General features: G+C 37.2%; 2 protein-coding genes and 1 pseudogene across 2 annotated transcripts; all 3 read right to left on the bottom strand.

The window, feature by feature from the left end:
- Positions 1-3129: 3129 nt before the first annotated feature.
- Positions 3130-4651, bottom strand: LOC133330856 (cytochrome P450 6A1-like; annotated as a pseudogene).
- A 358-nt stretch (positions 4652-5009) lies between these two features.
- Positions 5010-11779, bottom strand: LOC133330854 (uncharacterized). Its single transcript, XM_061539258.1, has 4 exons — positions 10696-11779; positions 10237-10633; positions 5493-6613; positions 5010-5428 (listed from the first exon to the last, which is right to left on the bottom strand). The coding sequence occupies exons 1-4, from the start codon at positions 11777-11779 to the stop codon at positions 5010-5012; spliced, it is 3021 nt and encodes a 1006-aa protein (XP_061395242.1).
- A 10170-nt stretch (positions 11780-21949) lies between these two features.
- On the bottom strand, positions 21950-23534 carry LOC133330850 (probable cytochrome P450 6a14). The gene is made up of 2 exons (XM_061539256.1): positions 22427-23534; positions 21950-22365 (listed from the first exon to the last, which is right to left on the bottom strand). The coding sequence occupies exons 1-2, from the start codon at positions 23532-23534 to the stop codon at positions 21950-21952; spliced, it is 1524 nt and encodes a 507-aa protein (XP_061395240.1).
- Positions 23535-23740: the final 206 nt, after the last annotated feature.

Here is a 23740-nt window from a genome sequence, read left to right as displayed (position 1 = left end):
ATTGTGTTCAAACTTGAAAAAAAATTTTTTGAAAAAACCATCCTATTGATAGATTTTAAAAAAATATTTTCATAAAACCAGGCCTGTTGATAGATTCTAACAAAAATATTTGAAAAAACCCCCGCCTGTTGATAGATTCTAAAAAATATTTTCAAAAAACCGCGCCTGTTTATAGCCACTAAAAATATTTTTAGAAAAACCACGCCTCTTGGTAGACTACCAGTAAGGAAAGTCCAAAAGTCGGACGGGGCCCGACTATATGATACCCTTCACCACTTTGGGTACATACAAGAGATGTTAATATCTACAATATCCTGTAGATATAACAGACATAGGATCATTGGAGGACCATTGAGATGGAATAGGACGAAATTAAATGTGCTTTCTAAATAGATATTTAAACCAATTGAAAAAAAATTCCCATACACATAACATTCGGAAATCAATGAAACATTGCATGTCAAACGGGCAGACTTTTGATTCATTGGTGTACCATTTGTATGAAATTGAGTAAAATTATGTATAGGAGCTATACATAAACACATGGACCTAATTGAGCAACCGTTGCATACACAATTTGTTTTTTGTTATCACTCTATATTCAATTTAATACCATCTGCCAAATTTCGTGTAAATCGAATAAACATAGGCCCTTCGGTGCACCATTTACATAAAATCGAACGAAAATATATATAAGACCTATATCAAAATCTGAACCGATTTCAACCAACCTTCTCTCAGTTTTTCCTCAATTGCATTCGCTATGCAAAATTTTGCTCAATCGGACAAATATTGGGAGTTTTGTGCACCATTCACATAAAATCGGACGAAAATATATAAATGGGAGCTATATCTAAATCTGAACCGATTTTAACAAAACTTCACAGACATCAATCTGGACCTAATTCAGTACTATGTGCAAAATTTTGCTCAATCTGACATAACATCGGTCGAAACCATATATAGAAGCTATATCTAAATCTGAACCGATTCCCGCAAAACTTCGCATACATAATTATGGCACTGATTCAGTGCGTTGTGCCTAATTTTTTCCCAATTGGACAAATATTGGGAGATTGGTGTATCATTGACAAAAAAATCGGACGAAACTATACATGAGAGCTATATCTAAATCTGAACCGATTTTATCAAAACTTCACAGACATGAATCTGGACCTAATTCAGTACTCTGTGCAATATTTTGTCTCAATCGGACAAATATTGGGAGTTTCGTGCACCATTCACATAAAATCGGACGAAACTGTATATGGGAGATATATCTAAATTTGGCCCGATTTTCTCGAAACTTGACACACATCATTCTAGCCCCAATTCAGTACCCTATGCCAAATTTCGTGCAAATCGAAATATATATAGCGACATTGGTGCACGATTTACCTTAAATCGGATGAAACTATATATGGGAGCTATATTTGAATTTTAACCAATTTTCACGAAACTTAGCACACATCATTCTAGCCTAATTCAGTACCCCATATGTAGGTACTTTGGTGCCCCATTTACCTTAAATCGGACATAAATATATATATATATATATATATATATAGGAGCTATATCTAAATCTGACCCGATTTTCTCGAAACTTGACACACATCATTCTCGCATCAATTCAGTACCCTATGCCAAATTTCGTGCAAATCGAAGGGTATACAGGGACTTTGGTGCCCCATTTGCCTTAAATCGGATGAAAATGTATATGAGAGCTATATCAAAATCTGACCCCATTTTCTCGAAACTTAACACACGTCAGTTTAGACTCAATTGAGTACCCTATGCCAAATTTCGTGCAAATCGAAGGGTATACAGGGACTTTGGTGCCCCATTTACCTTAAATCGGACGAACATATATATCGGAGCTATATCTCAATCTGACCCATTTTTCTCGAAACTTGAAACGCATCATTCTAGCCTTAATTCAGTAGCCTATGCCAAATTTCGTACATATCGAAAGATATATATTGACTTTGGTACCCCATTTGCCATAAATCGGACGAAAATATGTATGGGAGCTATACCTAAATCTCAACTGATTTTCACGAAATTTAATACACATCGTTCTAGACTTAATTCAGTACTGTGTGCCAAATTCCGTGCACATCGAAGGATATATAGAGACTTTGATGCACTATTTACCTAAAATCGGACGAAAATATATATGGGAGCTATATCTAAATCTGAACCGATTTTCAGGAAACTTTACACTCTATATATAACTGTGAACCGATTTTCTCGAAACTTAACATGTATCATTCTAGACATCATTCAGTACGCTATGCCAAATTTCGTGCAAACCGAAGGATATATAGTGACGGACATACATAAATCGACTTAGAATTGATGATTCTATGCACATTCTCAAAAGGAACCATGTTTCTATCTCGTTTCTTTTTGCCTATTACAAACATATGCACAAAGACATAATAACCTGCACTACAGTGTGGTGACGGGTATAAAAATCCACGCCTGTTGATAGTCTAAAAAATATATTTTTTTTAAATCTACGCCTTATGTTCGAACTTGGAAAAAAAAATATTTTTAAAAAATCCACACATGTTAGTAGTCTCTGAAAAAAAATTTGAAAATCCACGCCTTGTATAGGGCCTTGAAAAAGTACTCTCTAAAAAATAAATTATTATATTTTCTATTCAGTGTAGGCCAACTTTTGCTCTTTAGTGTGTTTTCAGTAAATGTCTGGTTCAGTTTAACTTATGTTCGCACACAGTAGAGCTATTGTACTTTAGCTGTATGTTATGCAAAGCTTTTACCTTAACGTCGGCTATAGTAACCTAGCATTATGCAAGATGGCGCTGTTTATTTTACGGGAAAAATTAATTGACCACGCTAATAATTTAAAATATTTTTTGGAGACCTTCGAAAGGCGGAGATTTGTTAAAAAATATTTTTCAAAGTCTGGCAAAATTGGATTTTTTATAAATGTTCTCTGAAGAGATTTAATAGGTTTAATAGGCTTTTTTTTTAATATTTTTTGATATTTTCAATAGGCGTCGATTTTTTAACGATATTTTTTTTACAGATTTACAGCATATTTTTTTATTTATATTTATAAAATTATATTTTTTTGTTTTAGTTTTTGTCACACACTTCATTTTAGATCTGCTCAAAATTCAAATAAATCGGATCAACGGGACTCATTGTTGGTGATGTGGGATTAAACTGCAGTGGAACCTTTGTTTTCGAGCTGAGTGTAAAACGATAACGACTAACCATGTTGGCCAATGAGAGTCGCGATTGCAGTTTACCAAATCGTAGACCAATACAGTTGCGAGGTCCATCGCCAAAACCCAACCATTCCACTGATTCACGATTCTTTATTATTTCTGGGGCAAAACGTTCTGGATCATAACATTCAGGATTTGGATACAGTTCAGGATCCCTGTGTATACCCAAAACGGGTATAATGGTCATGGTACCAGCTTCAAAAATGGAGCAACGGGGTATTTGCGCAGAGATTCTAGGGAAAAAGCGGGTTATTATTATTTTTTGTTTTTTTTTTGCATTTTTTGAGATGTTTTTCCAACTTACCACACAGCACCTGATTGAGGTAGGGCATTTCTCCCAAACTTTCATAGGTAAATTCCTTGTACTTCTCCAAAGTCTTGGTGACCTCCTGTCTTAGCCTCTCCTGCATTTCCTGGTTTTGGGCCAATTCGAAAAGGGCAAATGTCACTGTCGATGAGGAGGTTTCAAAACCAGCCAAAAAGAAAACAAAAATCTGGGCAGCCATTTCCTCAAATGTCATGCCACCCAGGCCCGATTTATCCTCCTTGTTGTCCTTCCTCAAATCAATTAAAATATTCACAAAATCATTTCGCTGGATTTTATGCTTCTCACGATAGTCCACAGTATCCCTGATGGTTTTCATAAAGAACTGATGGACATCTTCGGGCAGGATACGCATCCCCTGCTTCTTGGCCAACTTGGGGAAACTATCAATGAATGCCATTATGGCCATATTATGACGTTGCTGCTCAATGGATTTCCGACCCAGTCGAATAAAATCATCTTCGTCATTTTTCAAACTGTTGCACTCAATACCGAAGGCCACACGACCAATTATCTCCATACCAAGACGTCCGAGTAGATCACGAACTTCCACCTCCTTTCCATGTTGAACCTTTTCGCTTAAAACTTCCATAAAATCCGCCACCACTTGGGTCACTGTGGGATACATAAACTTCATTTTACCCGACGTGAAGGCTGGGGAAATCTTATTTCTCATTTTGCGCCACTTCTGGCCATCGATGAAGAACAGATGACCCGTCAATGGATCATCCTTCTCGTTGTAGTACATGCCACGATCCGTGAAATTATTAAAATCCTTAATCATTACATTTTTAATGGTGGGTATATCCAAGAGCACCGCAACGGGACGCTGACCCACGTACATGCCGGCAAAGGGACCCGTGCCCTTATATTTCCTATAATAATCCGTTAAAAGTTCACCCAACGATCGGGTATTGCGATATTCTTGAATATTCCCCAATAGTAAGTGAGGTGGGTCATGAGGAATACCACGATTTTTCCAATAGTTTAGATTACGACGAAAATATAAGACCAACAATGAAATGATCGCTGTGAGCAGATAAAAGAGCAGCGTTAGTACGTCCATGTTCGCAAAGTTGTGAGGGTACGCGGTCGACTGATTTTGTGTTTTGCCGAAAATTGTCTGCTTTTGTACCGAGCATATGTTTGGGCTATTTACTGATTATGTTTGTTAATCGGTTAATTATGCTATGACCAGTTAGAGATAAAACAGAAAATAGGCGAAACATAGTAAATAGATTTGATATTGATTAGATACAAAGCACCCTATAGAAGGTAATGGAGAATAGGTATTAGATTTTAGATTTTCTCAGGGCTCTTTCAGAATGGTGGATTTTTTAAAAATATTTTTTGGAGACTATCACAAGCCGTGGAGTTTTTTTTTTATTATTTATTTCCCTTAAATCAAATCTTAAACCTAATCTCTAAATTTCTTCCACTTTCAGATAAATTTCGTGGATGGGTGTCAGTACCAAAGGCTTGGCCTGGAATGTCAATGTCAGCGGCGTCTTTGGGCAAACACTGAAACGGAAACGCCTCAAGGCACTGGCCAATCCGAGGCGTGTTTGCATTTTGGCAAACCGAGCACCAATACAATTCCGGGGACCATCACCAAATGGCATCCATTCAATGGGATCCCGTTGCTTAACCATATCGGCTGTAAAACGTTCCGGATCAAATTCCTGCGGATTGGGATAATATTCTGGATCATGTTGTATGCCCATGATGGGAATGAAAATCGGTGTACCCTTTGGTATTACAAATTTCGGATTACCCGGTACAACGTAGTCCTTTAGGGCCTGCCGATTCAGGAATGGTAAAATCGGGTATTTGCGTAGGGTTTCTGAAAGGGAAGGAAAGGGAATTAATTCTAATTTTAAAAATAATTTTTGTTTCAAATCCCTTACCCGATATCACCTGATCCAAATAGGTCATGTTCATAATAACATCATATGTTAGTTCCGGGGTGCTTTCATACACTTCATTGATTTCTTCCCTTAGTCGTTCCTGTAACTGCTGATTCAGGGCCAATTCATAGAGAGTATAGGCCATGGTCGATGATGAGGTTTCGAAGCCAGCCAAAAAGAAAACAAACACCTGAGCAGCCAACTCCTCCAACTCCATACCCTCCAGCCCCGTCTTACCATCCACTGAATTTTTCAGCTCAATTAAAATATTCAAAAAATCACTGCGCTGAATATTGTGCTGTTCCCGATAGGCCACCGTCTCTTTAATGGTGTTCATAAAGAACTCATGAACATCCTGAGGCAGTATCCGCATGCCAAGGATTTTCGCCAATCGCGGAAAGCTGTCAATCAAAATCATAATCAAGGCATTGTGCCGTTGTGTTTCAATGGACTTGCGACCCAGTTGCAGGAAGTGATCATCCGAATTTCGCAGGCTGTTGCACTCAATACCAAAGGCCACACTTCCGATTACATCCACAGTGTATCGTGCCAAAATATCCCGAACATTTAAAATGGGATCTTTTTCCACCTTGTCAGCCAAAACAGCCATAAATCGATCGGCCACCTTCAGCACAGTGGGGTACATATATTTCATTTTACCCGACGTGAAAGTTGGCGAAAGTTTATTACGCAAACTACGCCATTTATCGCCATCCACAAAGAATAAATGTCCCGTCAGCGGATCGGTTTTTTCATTATAGTACAGACCACGATCGGTAAATTGGGTAAAATCCTTGATGAGAACATTTTTAATGAGCTGCTTGTCCAGCAACACCACACCTGGCCTCTGGCCACTATATATACCCGCGAAGGGTCCGCAGCCCTTGAATTTCCTATAATACGTGGCCAAAATTTCACCCATACACCGATGAGTCCGTAAACCGGTCATATTGCCCATAATGATGGTGGGTTCCTCGTGCGGTATACCCAATCGCTTCCAATAATTTAAATTTCTCCTGAGCAAATACACCACTGCCGAGGCAATGGCTATGATGAGATAGATCACAATTCCCGACGATTCCATTGTCACGACGACCTTCACGAAATCGATGTAACTGGCACTGTGGTAGATTCGTTCTAAATATTTATACCCTCCTCAAGAGGGTCTATTCAGTTGTTACAGTTGTTATTGTGGCACTTCTCTTATCTACGAAAATTAATCGTTTTTTTGTTCTTGGTCAAAGCTCTATAAGTGCCCTATAAAGTTGTTGTTGATTAAACGGTCGAAACGGTCTAGTTGAGCCCTACACTTTAATAGGCGAGAATTTTTTTTAAACGTCCATTACCAGGCAATGATATTTTAAAAATATTTTTTCAAGATCTAAAGCAAATAAAGTCTCAAAAAAAAAAATATTTCTAAGAAGTCCATGCCTTTTCATAGTCTCCAATAAATATTTTCCAAATTTCGTGCACATCGAAGTATATAGAGGGACTTTGGTGCACTATTTACCTAAAATCAGAAGAAAATATATATAGGATCTATATCTAAATCTGAATCGATTTTCACGAAACTTAGCACACGCTATTCTAGGCTCAATACAGTACGCTGGGCCAAATTTCGTGCAAATCGGAAGATAAATAGGGACTTTGGTGCACCATTTACATTAAATCGGACGAAATTATATATGGGAGCTATATCCAAATCTGAACCGATTTTCACGAAAATTAACACACATCATTCTAGACTCAATTCAGAACGCTGTGCCCAATTTTGTGCAAATCGAATGATATATAGGGACTTTGGTGCCCCATTTATCTTAAATCGGACGAAAATATGTATGGGAACTATATCTAAATCTGGACCGATTTTCACGAAACTTAGCACAAGTCATTCTTGACTCAATTCAGTAGACTGTGCCAAATTTTGTGCAAATCGAAAGATATTTAGGGACTTTGGTGCACTATTTACCTTAAATCGGACGAATATGTATATGCGAGCTATATCTAAATCTGACCCGATTTTCTCGAAACTTAGCACACGTCATTCTAATCATAATTCAGTACGCTGTGCCACATTTCGTGCAGATCGAAAGATATTTAGGGACTTTGGTGCACCATTTTCCTTAAATCGGACGAATATGTATATGGGAGCTATATCTAAATCTAAACCGATTTTCACGAAACTTAGCAAACGTCATTCTAGACTCAATTCAGCACTCTGTGCCAAATTTCGTGCAAATCGAGAGATATTTAGGGACTTTGGTGCACCATTTACCTTAAATCGGTTGAAATTATATATCGGAGCTATATCTAAATCTAAACCGATTTTCACGAGACTTAGCACACATCATTCTAGACTTAATCCAGTACGCTGTGCCAAATTTCGTGCAAATCGAAAGATATTTAGGGACTTTAGTGCATCTGAACAGATTTTCACGAAACTTAGCACACATCGTTCTGCACCTAATTCAGTAATATATGCCAATGTTCATGCAAATCGAATGATATATAAGCACTTTGGTGCACCATTTACCTTAGATCGGACGAATATGTATATTGGGGCTATATCTAAATCTAAACCGATTTTCACGAAACTTAGCAAACGTCATTCTAGACTCAATTCAGCACTCTGTGCCAAATTTCGTGCAGATCGAAAGATATTTAGGGACTTTGGTGCACTATTTACCTTAAATCGGACGAATATGTATATGCGAGCTATATCTAAATCTGACCCGATTTTCTCGAAACTTAGCACACGTCATTCTAATCATAATTCAGTACGCTGTGCCACATTTCGTGCAGATCGAAAGATATTTAGGGACTTTGGTGCACCATTTTCCTTAAATCGGACGAATATGTATATGGGAGCTATATCTAAATCTAAACCGATTTTCACGAAACTTAGCAAACGTCATTCTAGACTCAATTCAGCACTCTGTGCCAAATTTCGTGCAAATCGAGAGATATTTAGGGACTTTGGTGCACCATTTACCTTAAATCGGATGAAATTATATATCGGAGCTATATCTAAATCTAAACCGATTTTCACGAAACTTAGCACACATCATTCTAGACTTAATCCAGTACGCTGTGCCAAATTTCGTGCAAATCGAAAGATATTTAGGGACTTTAGTGCATCTGAACCGATTTTCTCGAAACTTAGCACACGTCATTCTAATCATAATTCAGTATTCTGTGCCAAATTTCGTGCAAATCGAAGGATATATAGGGACTGTGGTGCACCATTTACCTTAAATCGGAAGATAAATATGGACTTTGGTGCAACATTTACCTAAAATCGGGCGAAACTATATTTGGCAGCTATATCTAAATCTGAACCGATTTTTACGAAACTTTGCACACATCATTCTAATCATAATTCAGTACGCTGTGCCAAATTTCGTGCAATTCGAAAGATATAGCGGGAATTTGGTGCCCCTTTTACTTTAAATCGGACGAACATATATATAGAAGCTATATCTAAATCTGAACCGATTTGTTCCAATTTCAATAGGGTTCGTCCTTGAACCAAATAAGTGACCTATGCCAAATTTTATCCAATGCGAATCATAAATGTTTACAATTTAGCATGGACAGACAGACTGAACGACGGACGGACGGACATGCATAAATCGATTTAGAAAATGATTCTATGCATATTCTCAAAATGAACCATGTGTCTATCTCGTTTCCTTGTGCCTGATACAAACATATGCACAAATTCATACCACAGTGGCGTGAAGTGTAAAAAGTCCACGCCTGATGATAGTCTCTAAGAAAATATTTTTAAAAAATCCACGCCTGTTGATAGTCTCTACAAATATTTTTAAAATATTTAAAAACAAAATGTCTACGTCTATCTCCGAATTAAATTATAGCCCCCCTTGGTTTGCTTATCAAGCCAATATTGTTCAGACTTAATTGTTTGCTAGACAATTGATAATAAAAGGCTTAACAGGTTTCGTTTTTTTTTGAATTTGTGATACAGAGGCCAAAATGATTTAGCAAAAATTTTGTCTTGGGTTCCTCGTTGATAACGTCATGACTTTTCACATTTCAGTATTTAAATTGCGTTTATTTTATTTTAATAAGGAGACACACTTCGATAAGAAAAAAATCGGAGTGATTTCGGGGCATTGATAATAATCTATTTTTATATTATAGAAATTAGACATATTTGCATAGCAGCTAGACATTAATGATAGTCATGGGAATATGGGTGGGAGAAATTGGAGAGGTGTCTGGGAACGATGGTATTTTCTGTTTTAATATTTATGGAGGGTATATATATTTTTTTCAAGGCCTATAACAAGACGTGGATTTTTATACCCTTCACCACACTGTGGTACAGGGTATTATGTCTTTGTGCATATGTTTGTAACAGGCAAAAATAATCGAGATAGACCCATGGTTCCTTTTGAGAATATGCATCGAATCACTTTCTAAGTCGATTTATGCATGTCCGTCCGTCTGTCTGTCTGTGCATGTTAAATTGTAAACAAAGTACAGGTCGCATTTATGATCCGAATTGGATGAAAGTTGGCACAACACATTTGTTTGGCCCAAGGACGAACCCTATTGAATTTGGGAAAAATCGGTTCAGATTTAGATATAGCTCCCATATATATTTTCGTCCGATTTAATGTATTTTGTCATGCTTTATTTTTTCCTTCACTTTATTTGCGGTATTTTCATTTCACACACATACACAAATTCCCCACTTCAAATCTCTTCAAAATTCAAAAAAATCGGTTCGACGGGACTCATTATTGGTGGCGTGGGATTAAACTGCAGTGGAATTTTTGTCTTCGAACTGAGGGTAAAACGATAACGACTAACCATGTTGGCCAATGATAGACGCGATTGCAGTTTACCAAATCGTAGACCAATACAGTTACGGGGTCCATCACCGAAACCCAACCATTCTACCGATTCACGATTCTTTATCATTTCCGGGGCAAAACGTTCAGGATCAAAACATTCAGGATTGGGATACAGTTCCGGATCCATGTGTATACCCAAAACGGGTATAATGGCCATGGTACCAGCTTCAATCTTATATTTCGGATGCTGGGGTATAACATAGTCGTTCAAAGCTCGACGTGTCAAAAATGGTACAATTGGATATTTGCGTAGAGATTCTAGGGTGGAGGGAAATGGAGGGGTTATTTTTGGATTTTTTTGAAGTATTTTTAAAACTTACCACACAACACCTGATTGAGGTAGGGCATTTCTCCCAAACTTTCATAGGTAAATTCCTTGTACTTCTCCAAAGTCTCGGTGACCTCCTGTCTTAGCCTCTCCTGCATTTCCTGGTTTTGGGCCAATTCGAAAAGGGCAAATGTCACTGTCGATGAGGAGGTTTCAAAACCAGCCAAAAAGAAAACAAAAATCTCAGCAGCCATTTCCTCAAATGTCAAGCCCCCCAGTCCCGATTTATCCTCCTTGTTGTTCTTCAAATCGATTAAAATATTCACAAAATCATTTCGCTGGATTTTATGTTTCTCACGATATTCCACAGTATCTCTGATGGTTTTCATAAAGAACTGATGGACATCTTCGGGCAGGATACGCATTCCCAGCTTTTTGGCCAATTTGGGGAAACTATCAATGAATGCCATTATGGCCATATTATGACGTTGCTGCTCAATAGATTTCCGACCCAGGCGAATAAAATCATCTTCGTCATTTTTCAAACTGTTGCACTCAATACCGAAGGCCACACGACCTATTATCTCCATACCAAGACGTCCGAGAAGATCACGAACTTCCACCTCCTTTCCGCGCTGAACCTGTTCGCCTAAAACTTCCATAAAATCCGCCACCACTTGGGTCACTGTGGGATACATAAACTTCATTTTACCCGACGTGAAGGCTGGGGAAACTTTATTTCTCATGTTGCGCCACTTCTGACCATCGATGAAGAACAGATGGCCCGTCAATGGATCATCCTTCTCGTTGTAGTACATGCCACGATCCGTGAAATTATTAAAATCCTTAATCATTACATTTTTAATGGTGGGTATATCCAAGAGCACTGCAACGGGACGCTGACCCATGTACATGCCGGCAAAGGGCCCCGTGCCCTTATATTTCCTATAATAATCCATTAAAATTTCACCCAACGATCGGGTATTACGATATTCTTGCATATTTCCCAGTAGTAAGTGAGGTGGGTCATGAGGAATGCCACGATTTTTCCAATAGTTTAGATTACGTCGAAAATATAAGACCAACAACGAAATAATCGCCGTGAGCAGATAAAAGAGCAGCGTTACTAGTTCCATGATCGCAGTGTGGTGATGGTACGCGGCCGACTGATTTCGGTTTGCCGAAAATTATCTGCTTTTATTGGGAGCGTTTTGGGGTGATTTGAGAATAGCCGAAATTTAGATTTTTTTTGGGTAAATAGATTGGAAAGTGATAAGACAAAAAAACCACCCTACAGTGGGTAATGAACTATAATAAGAAGATTTTATAAGAATATTATCAGGGCTCTTCAAAAGGCATCGATGTTTTAAATTATTTTTTTTTTTTTTTGAGAGTAATAATAGCCGTGTTTTTTTATACCCTTCACCACACTGTGGTACAGGGTATTGTGTCTTTGTGCATATGTTTGTAACAGGCAAAAGGAAACGAGATAGACACATGGTTCCTTTTGGGAATATGCATAGAATCACTTTCTAAGTCGATTTATGCATGTCCGTCCGTCTGTCTGTCTGTGCATGTTAAATTGTAAACAAAGTACAGGTCGCATTTATGATCCGAATTGGATGAAATTTGGCATAGGTCACTTATTCGGCCCAAGGACGAACCCTATTGAAATTGGGAAAAATCGGTTCAGATTTAGATATAGCTCCCATATATATTTAACCGATTTAATGTAAACAGTCCCTATATATCTTTCAATTTGCACGAAATTTGGTACAGCCTAATCATTTAGGTCTAGAATTATGTCTGCCAAGTTTCGTGAAAATCGGTCCAGATTTAGATATAGCTTCCATATATAGTTTCGTCCGATTTCATGTAAATGGTGCACCAAAGTCCCTATATATCTTTCGATTTGCACGAAATTTGGCATAACGTACTGAATTAAGCCTAGAGTGATGTCTGCCAAGTTTCGAGAAAATCGGTCCAGATTTAGATATAGCTCCCATATATAGTTTCGTCCAATTTCATGTAAATGGTGCACCAAAGTCGCTATATATCTTTCGATTTGCACGAAATTTGGCATAACGTACTGAATTAGGTCCAGAATGATGTGTGTTAAATTTCCTGAAAATCGGTTCAGGTTTAGATATAGCTCCCATACATATTTTCGTCCGATTTTAGGTAAATATTGCACCAAAGTCCCTATATATCGTTAGATTTGCACGAAATTTGGCATAGCGTACGGAATTAAGTCTAGAACGATGTGTAAAAAATTTCGTGAAAATCGGTTCAGATTTAGATATAGCTCCCATATATATTTTCGTCCGATTTTAGGTAAATAGTGCATCAATGTCCCTATATATCCTTCGATTTGCACGAAATTTGGGATAGCGTACTGAATTATGTCTGGAACGATGTGTGTTAAATTTCGTGAAAATAGGTTCAGATTTAGATATAGCTCCCATATATATTTTCGTACGATTTTGGATTTATAAGTAAATTTGGATTTATAAGTAAATAAAGAACTCAAAATGTGGCCGAATGCAAAAACCATACTGAGATAAGTGTAACCTATATTTCGATATTTCGCTTTAAATTTATTTACATTATTTTGTCCCATCGTAAGAAGCAACTCTATACCTGACCAAAATTTAGTATAGGTTGCAGAATGAGATGTTTAATTTCATGTTAATGGTTCTTCAATAATGCGACGTCTGTTAGGATTCATCTGTTTAATATACCCACAGTGGTGAAGGGTATCATATAGTCGGCCCCGTCCGACTTTACTACTTTTCTTACTGGTTTTTTTTTTCAAAAACCAAACAAAGTGTGGATTTTTATACCCTTCACCACACTGTGGTACAGGGTATTATGTCTTTGTGCATATGTTTGTAACAGGCAAAAATAATCGAGATAGACCCATGGTTCCTTTTGAGAATATACATAGAATCACTTTCTAAGTCGATTTATGCATGTCCGTCCGTCCGTCCGTCCGTCTGTCCGTCTGTCCGTCTGTCCGTCTGTCTGTCCATGTTAAATTGTAAACAAAGTACAGGTCGCATTTATGATCCGAATTGGATGAAATTTGGCATAGGTCACTTATTCGGCCCAAGGACGAACCCTATTGAAATTGGGAAAAATCGGTTCAGATTTAGATATAGCTCCCATATATATATTTAACCGATTTAATGTAAACGGTCCCTATATATCTTTCGATTTGCACGAAATTTGGTGCAGCCTAATCATTTAAGTCTAGAATGATGTCTGCCAAGTTTCGTAAAAATCGGTCCAGATTTAGATATAGCTCCCATATATAGTTTCGTCCGATTTCATGTAAATGGTGCCCCAAAGTCCCTATATATCTTTTGATTTGCACGAAATTTGGCATAACGTACTGAATTAAGCCTAGAGTGATGTCTGCCAAGTTTGGAGAAAATCGGTCCAGATTTAGATATAGCTCCCATATATAGTTTCGTCCGATTTCATGTAAATGGCGCCCCAAAGTCCCTATATATCTTTCGATTTGCACGAAATTTGGCATAACGTACTGAATTAAGCCTAGAGTGATGCCTGCCAAGTTTCGAGAAAATCGGTCCAGATTTAGATATAGCTCCCATATATAGTTTCGTCCGATTTCATGTAAATGGTGCCCCAAAGTCCCTATATATCTTTCGATTTGCACGAAATTTGGCATAACGTACTGAATTGAGCCTATAATGATGTCAGCCAAGTTTCGTCAAAATCGGTCCAGATTTAGATATAGCTCCCATATATAGTTTCGTCCGATTTCATGTAAATGGTGCCCCAAAGTCCCTATATATCTTTCGATTTGCACGAAATTTGGCATAACGTACTGAATTAAGCCTAGACTGACGTCTGCCAAGTTTCGTGAAAATAGGTCAAGATTTAGATATGGCTCCCATATATAGTTTCGTCCGATTTCATGTAAATGGTGCACCAAAGTCCCTATATATCTTTCGATTTGCACGAAATTTGGTACAGCCTGATCATTTAGGTCTAGAATGATGTCTGCCAAGTTTCGTGAAAATCGGTCCAGAATTAGATAGATATAGCCCCTTTTATTATAGATTGATTTTAAGTAATTGACGCACCATATATATTTTCGCCCGATTTCAAGTAAATTTGGCATCAAACTCCTCATGTTAGACAGATTGACATCAAAGTTTGCACATCGTACAAAATTGTGCATAAAATTATATAGTTGCGTTTTCTAGAAGTACAGACATAGCCCTACGGATGACCTATTTATATTTGTTTGAAGTCGATTTACATACTTTATGGATAGATCTAGGTAGATTGACATTTAGATAAATTTCATCCAATTTCATGATAATAGTCCTGTGTAATATACCCATAGTGGTGAAGGGTATCATATAGTCGGCCCCGTCCGACTTTACTACTTTCCTTACTGGTTTTTTTTAGCAATTTGAAAATGTCTACGCCTATGTCCGAATCTAATTATAGCCCCTTGGATAGTGTAGAGTACACCTGCTCAAATGTTCTTATCAACCCCCCTCCTTTATTATTTGCCAGACATTTGATAACAAAACGTTTCGTTTGTTGTTGTTCTTTTGTGAACCTGTGGCACAGAGGAGGTCTTTAGCTCGCACGCCAAAATGATTTAGCAAAAATTTTGTGTTCGGTTCCTCATTGATAACGTCGTGACTTTCAGTATTTAAATTTCTTCTGTTATTTTTGTTGTTGTGTGATGATGAGGCACACTTTGAAAGAAATTCGGAGAGATTTTAGGGAATTGATAAAAATGTATTTTAGAACTACGCATTGAGACGGATTTGCTTAGCAGCAAGGTGTTGCTGATAAACGTGGGAATGTGGGAGGGAGAAATTGGAAAACGGCCTGGGAACTATGGTATTTTATATTATAAAATTTATGGAGGGTCTGGCAAATAATCCCGTCATCCACCAAAAGTACTTCAACTTGAATCTGATAACGTATTTCTGATAACGTAGTTAATAAGATCAATAGGCATCGCTGCATAGGCGATGCCTACTATAAGATACCCTATATAAGATATAGATACCCGACTATAAGATACCCTTCACAATCCGATAAGACGTAGAATCGAGATTAGATAGAATGGTTCAATAACTTCTTTAGACAGTATGTCTATTGTAATTGATATTCATATATCAAGTGTAGTCTACTTTATGGCTGAAAGGTATATTGCATATTAATAAAAAAATATAGAAAATATTTTCTATCCAAATATGTCGCAAAAAATCGGATTTTGAGGTCATCGTAGAGCGGAAGGTCTTGTAAATAATTTCAAATAACTGTAAATAAAAATTTTCATTTTCAACTCCCTTAATTTCATATAAGATCTGAGATGTTATCAGCGGCAGAAACGTCGCTTAAATGTGTGAGAACCAATTTGGAAATGAATGAGATCCACAAATTAATGTGATTAAAAAAAAAAACAACAACAACATCACCACAAAGCTCAAAACTTGAAGCGTGCCAACCGGTTTTATTATGCCGGTCTCATATAACCAGACCCCCAACAAAGACCTGCGACGACTTAATTGTTAATCATATTGGTTTGTATTTCGTTGTTTGAATCTGAATCTGCTGTGTCATATGGGAAAGTATGTTTTGATGACTTGCAAATTGGGAGCCAGAGATAATTAAAATGTAAATAAATTAGAAAAAAAGGCAACAAGTGGATATTATCGCAAAAAAACCAGTAAGGAAAGTTGTAAAGTCGGACGGGGCCGACTATATGATACCCTTCACCACTTTAGGTATATTCAACAGATGAATCCTAACAGACGTCGCATTTTTAAAAAACCAGTAAAATGAAATTGGATCCATAAACATGTCATTCTGCAAACGATACTAAATTTTTCATTTGGTCAGATATCGAAGCTATATCTAAATCTGAACCTAATTTTACGAAACTAAACACACATCATTCTAGACCTAATTCATTACGCTGTGCTAAATTTCGTGCAACTCGAAAGATATATAGGGAATTTGGTGCACCATTTACATTAAATCGGACGAATATATATATATATATATATATATATGGGATCTATGTCTAAATCTGGACCGATTTTCAGGAAACTTAACACACATCATTCTAGACTTAATTTTGTACACTGTGCCAAATTTCGTGCAAATCGAAAGATATGTAGGGACTTTGGTATACAATTTACCTTAAATCGGACGAAGATATATATGGGAGCTATGTCTAAATCTGAACCGATTTTCACGAAACTTGGCAGACATCATTGTAGACTTTATTCATTACGCTGTGCCAATTTTCGAGCAAATCGAAAGATTTATAGGGACTTTGGTACACAGTTTACTTTAAATCGGACGAAACTATATATGGGAGCTATATCTAAATCTGAACCGATTTTCATGAAACTCAGCACACATCATTTCAGGCCTAATTCATTACGCTGTGCCAAATTTCGTGCAAATCGAAAGATATATAGGGACTTTGGTGGACCATTTACATTGAATCGGGCGAACCTATATATGGGAGCTATATCTAAATCTGAACCGATTTTCATGAAACTCAGCACACATCATTTTAGGCCTAATTCATTACGCTGTGCTAAATTTCGTGGAAATCGAGAGATATATAGGGACTTTGGTGCACCATTTATTTAAAATCGGACGAAACTATATATGGGAGCTATATCTAAATCTGAACCGATTTTCATGAAACTCAGCACACATCATTTTAGGCCTAATTCATTACGCTGTGCTAAATTTCGTGCAAATCGAAAGATATATAGGGACTTTGGTGGACCATTTACATTGAATCGGGTGAACCTATATATGGGAGCTATATCTAAATCTGAACCGATTTTCTTGAAACTCAGCACACATCATTTTAGGCCTAATTCATTACGCTGTGCTAAATTTCGTGGAAATCGAGAGATATATAGGGACTTTGGTGCACCATTTATTTAAAATCGGACGAAACTATATATGGGAGCTATATCTAAATATGAACCGATTTTCATGAAACTCAGCGCACATCATTCTAGGCCTAATTCATTACGATGTGCCAAATTTCGTGCAATTCGGAAGATATATAGGGACTTTTTACAATAAATCGGTCGAATATATATATGGGAGCTATATCTAAATCTGAACCGATTTTTCCCAATTTCAATAGGGTTCGTCCTTGGGCCAAATAAGTGACATATGCCAAATTTCATCCAAATCGGATCATAAATGCGACCTGTACTTTGTTCACAAAAATACATGGACGGACAGACGGACGGACAGACGGACATGCGTAAATCGACTTAGAAAGTGATTCTATGCATATTCTCAAAAAGAACCATGTGTCTATCTCGTTTCCTTTTGCCTGTTACAAACATATGCACAAAGACATAATACCCTGTACCACAGTGTGGTGAAGGGTATAAAAACAAAAAAACAATGCTGGTGAATATGCTACTCACTAACTCTCTACTCTATCAGGTCTTGAGTGCTGTGGTGGTACAGGGTATTATGCCTTTATGCATATGTTTGTAACAGGCAAAAGTAAACGAGATAGACACATGGTTCTTTTTGAGAATATGCATAGAATCACTCTCTAAGTCGATTTATGCATGTCCCATCTGTCCGTCTGTCCACGTTAAATTGTAAACCACGTACAGTTCGCTTTTTTGATCCGAATTGGATGAAATTTGACACAGCTCATTTATTTGGCCCAGGAACAAACCCTATTGAAATTGTAAAAATCGGTCCAGATTTAGATATATCTACAACATATATTTTCGTCCGTTTTACAGTAAATTGTGCACCGAAGTACCTATATAACTTTCGATTTGCACGAAATTTGGCATAGAGTACTGAATTAGGTCCAGAGGGATGTGTACTAAGTTTCGAGAAAATCGATTCAGATTTAGATATAGCTCCCATATATAGTTTCGTCCGATTTACGGTAAATGGTGCACCAAAACACCTATGTATCTTTCGATTGGCACGAAATTTAGCATAACGTACTGAAGTAGCTCTAGAATGATGTGTGCTAAGTTTTGTGAAAATCAGTACAGATTTAGATATAGCTCCCATATATGTGTTCATCCGATTTAAGGTAAATGGTGCACTAAAGACCCTATATATTTTCCTATTTGCACGAAATTTGGCATAACGTAGTAAATTGAGACTTGAGTGATGTCTGCCAAGTGTCGTGATAATCGGTCCAGATTTAGATGTAGCTCCCGTATATAGTTTCGTCCGATTTTATGTAAATGGTGCATCAAAGTTTTTATACAACTTTCGATTTGCACGAAATTTGGCGTAACGTACTGAATTAGCTCTAGAATGATGTGTGCTAAGTTTCGTGAAAATCGGTTCAGATATAGATATAGCTACTATATATATTGTGCACTAACGTACCCATATATCTTTCGATTTGCGAGAAATTTGGCACAGCGTACTGATATAGGTCTAGAATGATGTGTGTTTAGTTTCGTGAAAAACGGAACAGATTTAGATATAGCTCGCATATATTTTCGACCGATTTAATGTAAATGGTTCAGCTGGCACAGCGTACTGATATAGGTCTAGAATGATGTGTGGTAAGTTTCGTGAAATTCGGTTCAGATTTAGACATAGTTCCCATATATATTTTCGTTCGATTTTAGGTAAATAGTGCACCAAAGTCCCTTTATATGCTTCGATTTGTACGAAATTTGGTATAGCGTGCTGAATTAAGTCTAGAACGATGTTAAATTTCATGAAAATCGGTTCAGATTTAGATATAGCTCCCATATATATGTTTGTCAGATTTTAGGTAAATTGTGCACTGAAGTCCCTAAATATCTTTCGATTTGCACGAAATTTGGCATAGTGTAATGAATTAGGTCTAGAATGATGTGTGCTAAGTTTCGTAAAAATCGCTTCAGATATAGATATAGTTCCTATATATATTTTCGTCCGATTTACGGTAAATAGTGCACCAAAGTACCTATATATCTTTCAATTGGCACGAAATTTGGCGTAACGTACTGAATTAGCTCTAGAATGATGTGTGCTAAGTTTCGTGAATATCGGTTTAGATTTAGATATTGCTCCCATATATATTTTCGACCGATTTAATGTAAATAGTTCACCAGGGTCCCTATATATCTTTCGATTTTCACGAAATTTGGCATTGTTTACTGAATTAGGTCTAGAAACATGTGTGTTAAGTTTCGTGAAAAACAGTACAGATTTAGATATAGCTCCCATATATAGTTTCGCCCGATTTTATGTAAATGGGCAACAAAGTCCCTATATATATTTCGATTTGCACGAAATTTTGCATAAAGTACTGAATTGAGTCTAGAGTGATGTCTGCCAAGTTTGGTGAAATTCGGTCCAGATTTAGATATTGCTCCCATATATAGTTTAGTCCGATTTTATGTAAATGGTGCACCAAAGTCCCTATATATCTTTCGATTTCCACGAAATTTGGCAAAGCGTACTGAATTGAGTCTAGAATGATGTGTGCAATGTTTCGTGGAAATCAAAATGATGTGTGCAAAGTTTCGAGAAGATCGGTTCTGATTTAGATGTAGCTCCCATATATATTTTCGTCCGATTTTACATAAATGCTGCAGCAAATTCCTAATGTTTGTCCGATTAACACGAAATTTTGCACAACGTATTAAATAGAGTTTCGAATGACGTTATTGGGTTCTGTTGAATTTGGTCCAGATGCAACCAAAGCTTTCATATATATTTTGAACGGGTGTCAAATTGACATTAAATTTTTAACAGTGCGGCGTACCGAAAAGCGTGCATCAATTTTGCTATAAATCATTTTCCTTAAATCTGTCCCATGGTACGCAGACGACTCTAAATCTGGCCGAATGAAATTCAATTTATCATAGCTTGCAGAAAGACATGAGTATGTTCCTTCGAGGGAACATTGACATGCAATTGTAGGGATACATATGTAGAATATACCCAAAGGGCGAAGGGTATCATATAGTCGGGCCAGTCCGACTATACTACTTTCCTTACTAGGTTTTAGCATGTTATCGAATATATTCCTATTATTCTGTTACTAAATTGTTGTTATTGTAATCTACAAGGTTTGAACGGGAAAATTGTCATCATGATCTAGCTATTATTCGGGGGTAATACTATGCACTTCTCTCAACATGCCAGTAAACAATTATTACAGCAATTAAAATTTCATGGTTAATAAATATTCTCTCAATTGTTTAACTCAATAAAAGTAAATAAAATAATAATTACAAAAAATTAAGTAAAAAACCAGTAAGGAAAGTTGTAAAGTCGGACGGGGCCGACTATATGATACCCTTCACCACTTTAGGTATATTCAACAGATGAATCCTAACAGACGTCGCATTTTTAAAAAACCAGTAAAATGAAATTGGATCCATAAACATGTCATTCTGCAAACGATACTAAATTTTTCATATGGTCAGATATCGAAGCTATATCTAAATCTGAACCGAATTTTACGAAACTAAACACACATCATTCTAGACCTAATTCATTACGCTGTGCTAAATTTCGTGCATCTCGAAAGATATATAGGGACTTTGGTGCACCATTTACATTAAATCGGACGAATATATATAAATATATATATATATATGGGATCTATGTCTAAATCTGGACCGATTTTCAGGAAACTTAACACACATCATTCTAGACTTAATTTTGTACACTGTGCCAAATTTCGTGCAAATCGAAAGATATGTAGGGACTTTGGTATACAATTTACCTTAAATCGGACGAAGATATATATGGGAGCTATGTCTAAATCTGAACCGATTTTCACGAAACTCAGCACACATCATTTTAGACCTAATTCATTACGCTGTGCCAAATTTCGTGCAATTCGGAAGATATATAGGGACTTTTTACAATAAATCGGTCGAATATATATATGGGAGCTATATCTAAATCTGAACCGATTTTTCCCAATTTCAATAGGGTTCGTCCTTGGGCCAAATAAGTGACATATGCCAAATTTCATCCAAATCGGATCATAAATGCGACCTGTACTTTGTTCACAAAAATACATGGACGGACGGACGGACAGACGGACATGCGTAAATCGACTTAGAAAGTGATTCTATGCATATTCTCAAAAGGAACCATGTGTCTATCTCGTTTCCTTTTGCTGTTACAAACATATGCACAAAGACATAATACCCTGTACCACAGTGTGGTGAAGGCTATAATAAAAACAATTATTTTTTAATAAAAAAACAATTTCAAAAAATTACTAATTTTTTCAAAACTTAATCCCATTTTTATTTCACTTCACATTACAGTGGTACCACTTTTAAATACACTCCATTTTTCGGTGATGCCAAAAAATTCTTCTTATCCATTTCCAGGGGGATTTCTGTCAGGGGAGAACATTCAAAACGATAGTTTCTCAATAGGGACACCAGACCCACTTTGGTTTGCATTTTACCAAAACGTAAACCAATACAGTTGCGTGGCCCATCACCAAATGGCAAATAGGTGGAGGGATGACGTTTCAAACATTCGTCGGGTGTAAAACGTGTTGGCCGAAATTCTTCAGGATCAGGATAATACTCAGGATCATGGTGGATGGCATGCACGGGAATAACGGTCATAATGCCCTTTTCCAAAATGTGCTGGGTATTTGGTACTTGATAGTCGTTTTTGGTTAGACGGATGAGGTTGGGAAGTACCGGATAGATGCGAAGGGTTTCTAGGAGAAATTCAAAATTTTATTTATTTGGTTTTAAATTTTAAATGTTTTTTTTACTTACCCGCCACAACCTGCTCCAAATATTGCATTTCATGCAACGACTCATAGGTCAGTTCTCCCTGAGTCTTTTTCAAACTTTCCGTAATTTCTCGTCTCAGTTCCTCCTGAACTTCGGGATTCCTGGCCAATTCATAGAGGGCAAATGACATTGTGGTCGATGAGGTCTCGAAGCCGGCCAAAAAGAAAACAAATGTCTGAGCAGCCATTTGTTCCAACGTCAGGCCATGTGACAAATCGATGCCCTTCGTTTCTCGAGCCATTTCTTCATCTTTCGCCTTCATTTCAATTAACAAATCCATAAAGTCATTACATTTGACATTATTCCGCACCCGATATTCCACCGTTTGCCTTATGACACTCATGAAAAATTCGGAAATATCATCGGGAAATAGCTTCATGTGTAGCTTCTTGGCCAAATTACTATTGGTAATGGTGAAAAGTTGCACGAGGGGACTATGCCGGGGCTTAGAGAAAATGGCTCTGCCCTTTTGACGAAATTCTGCATCGGGATTTTTCAGGCTATTGCATTCAATGCCAAAGGCACAGGTGCCAATGACATCGGTGGTGAAGCGGGCACAGATATCTTTGATTTCCAATATCTGATCCGAGCTCTCCATTAACATTTCTTGCATGGCCTGGGCTAAATTTCCGCCCACCTTCACCACCGTGGAAAACATATATTTCATGCGAGCCGAGGTAAACACCGGTGACAGCTTCGTTCTCATGGCCCGCCATTGTTCACCCTCCAAGGCCACCAAATGCCCCGTCAAGGGATCATCTTCGACATTATTGAACACTCCACGATCATGAAAATTCGAAAAATCTTTGATGAGAATATTTTTAATTAAATCCAAATCGATAATTAACGATGCCCGTCTCACAAACATATAGGTACCCACAAAGGGGGCCTGACCCTTGAATTTGCGATACAAACGTTGATTTATATCTCGAATGTGATATTTACTGCCAATACCCAAAAAATTGCCAAACAAAGGCCATGGGGTCTCATACACCACGCCACGACGCTTCCAATACGTATAGAGATTATACAAATATCCGATCAAGAGTTTCGAGTAGCGACAACATCTCGTTTCGAGTAGCGACAACATCTCGCCGAAATTTTGCACCAAAACAGAAGCACAACACTTGAAAGCTTAAATTGAACTAAAGCAAGTATAAACATGATGACTCTCATATTTATATCTTTCAAAATCAGTGTGAAGATAATTACCCTCTCTCGCCAATGGCTGATGTAAATAATTTTGTTTATTGCTTAATATTTTCTAATCAGAAATAATAATGAAATCGATTAAAT

Source organism: Musca vetustissima, unplaced genomic scaffold (assembly GCF_032173495.1).
Source record: "Musca vetustissima isolate MV318-11 ecotype Yass unplaced genomic scaffold, APGP_CSIRO_Mvet_v1 utg48928, whole genome shotgun sequence".
NCBI classification, from domain to species: domain Eukaryota; kingdom Metazoa; phylum Arthropoda; class Insecta; order Diptera; family Muscidae; genus Musca; species Musca vetustissima.
The sequence above is the reverse complement of the archived record's forward strand: the minus strand, read 5'-3'. Positions and strand labels throughout refer to the sequence as shown.

What these genes read in the sequence shown, in the direction of transcription:
- LOC133330854 (XM_061539258.1), bottom strand. Translation starts at nt 11,779, where the DNA reads ATGGAACTAGTAACGCTGCTCTTTTATCTGCTCACGGCGATTATTTCG. An exon ending in CCTCAATCAGGTGTTGTGTG is followed by an intron (nt 10,634 to 10,695) that starts GTAAGTTTTAAA and finishes CCTCCACCCTAG; the next exon opens with AATCTCTACGCAAATATCCA. An exon ending in TTTGGATCAGGTGATATCGG is followed by an intron (nt 5,429 to 5,492) that starts GTAAGGGATTTG and finishes CTTCCCTTTCAG; the next exon opens with AAACCCTACGCAAATACCCG.
- LOC133330850 (XM_061539256.1), bottom strand. Translation starts at nt 23,534, where the DNA reads ATGTTGTCGCTACTCGAAACGAGATGTTGTCGCTACTCGAAACTCTTG. An exon ending in TTTGGAGCAGGTTGTGGCGG is followed by an intron (nt 22,366 to 22,426) that starts GTAAGTAAAAAA and finishes AATTTCTCCTAG; the next exon opens with AAACCCTTCGCATCTATCCG.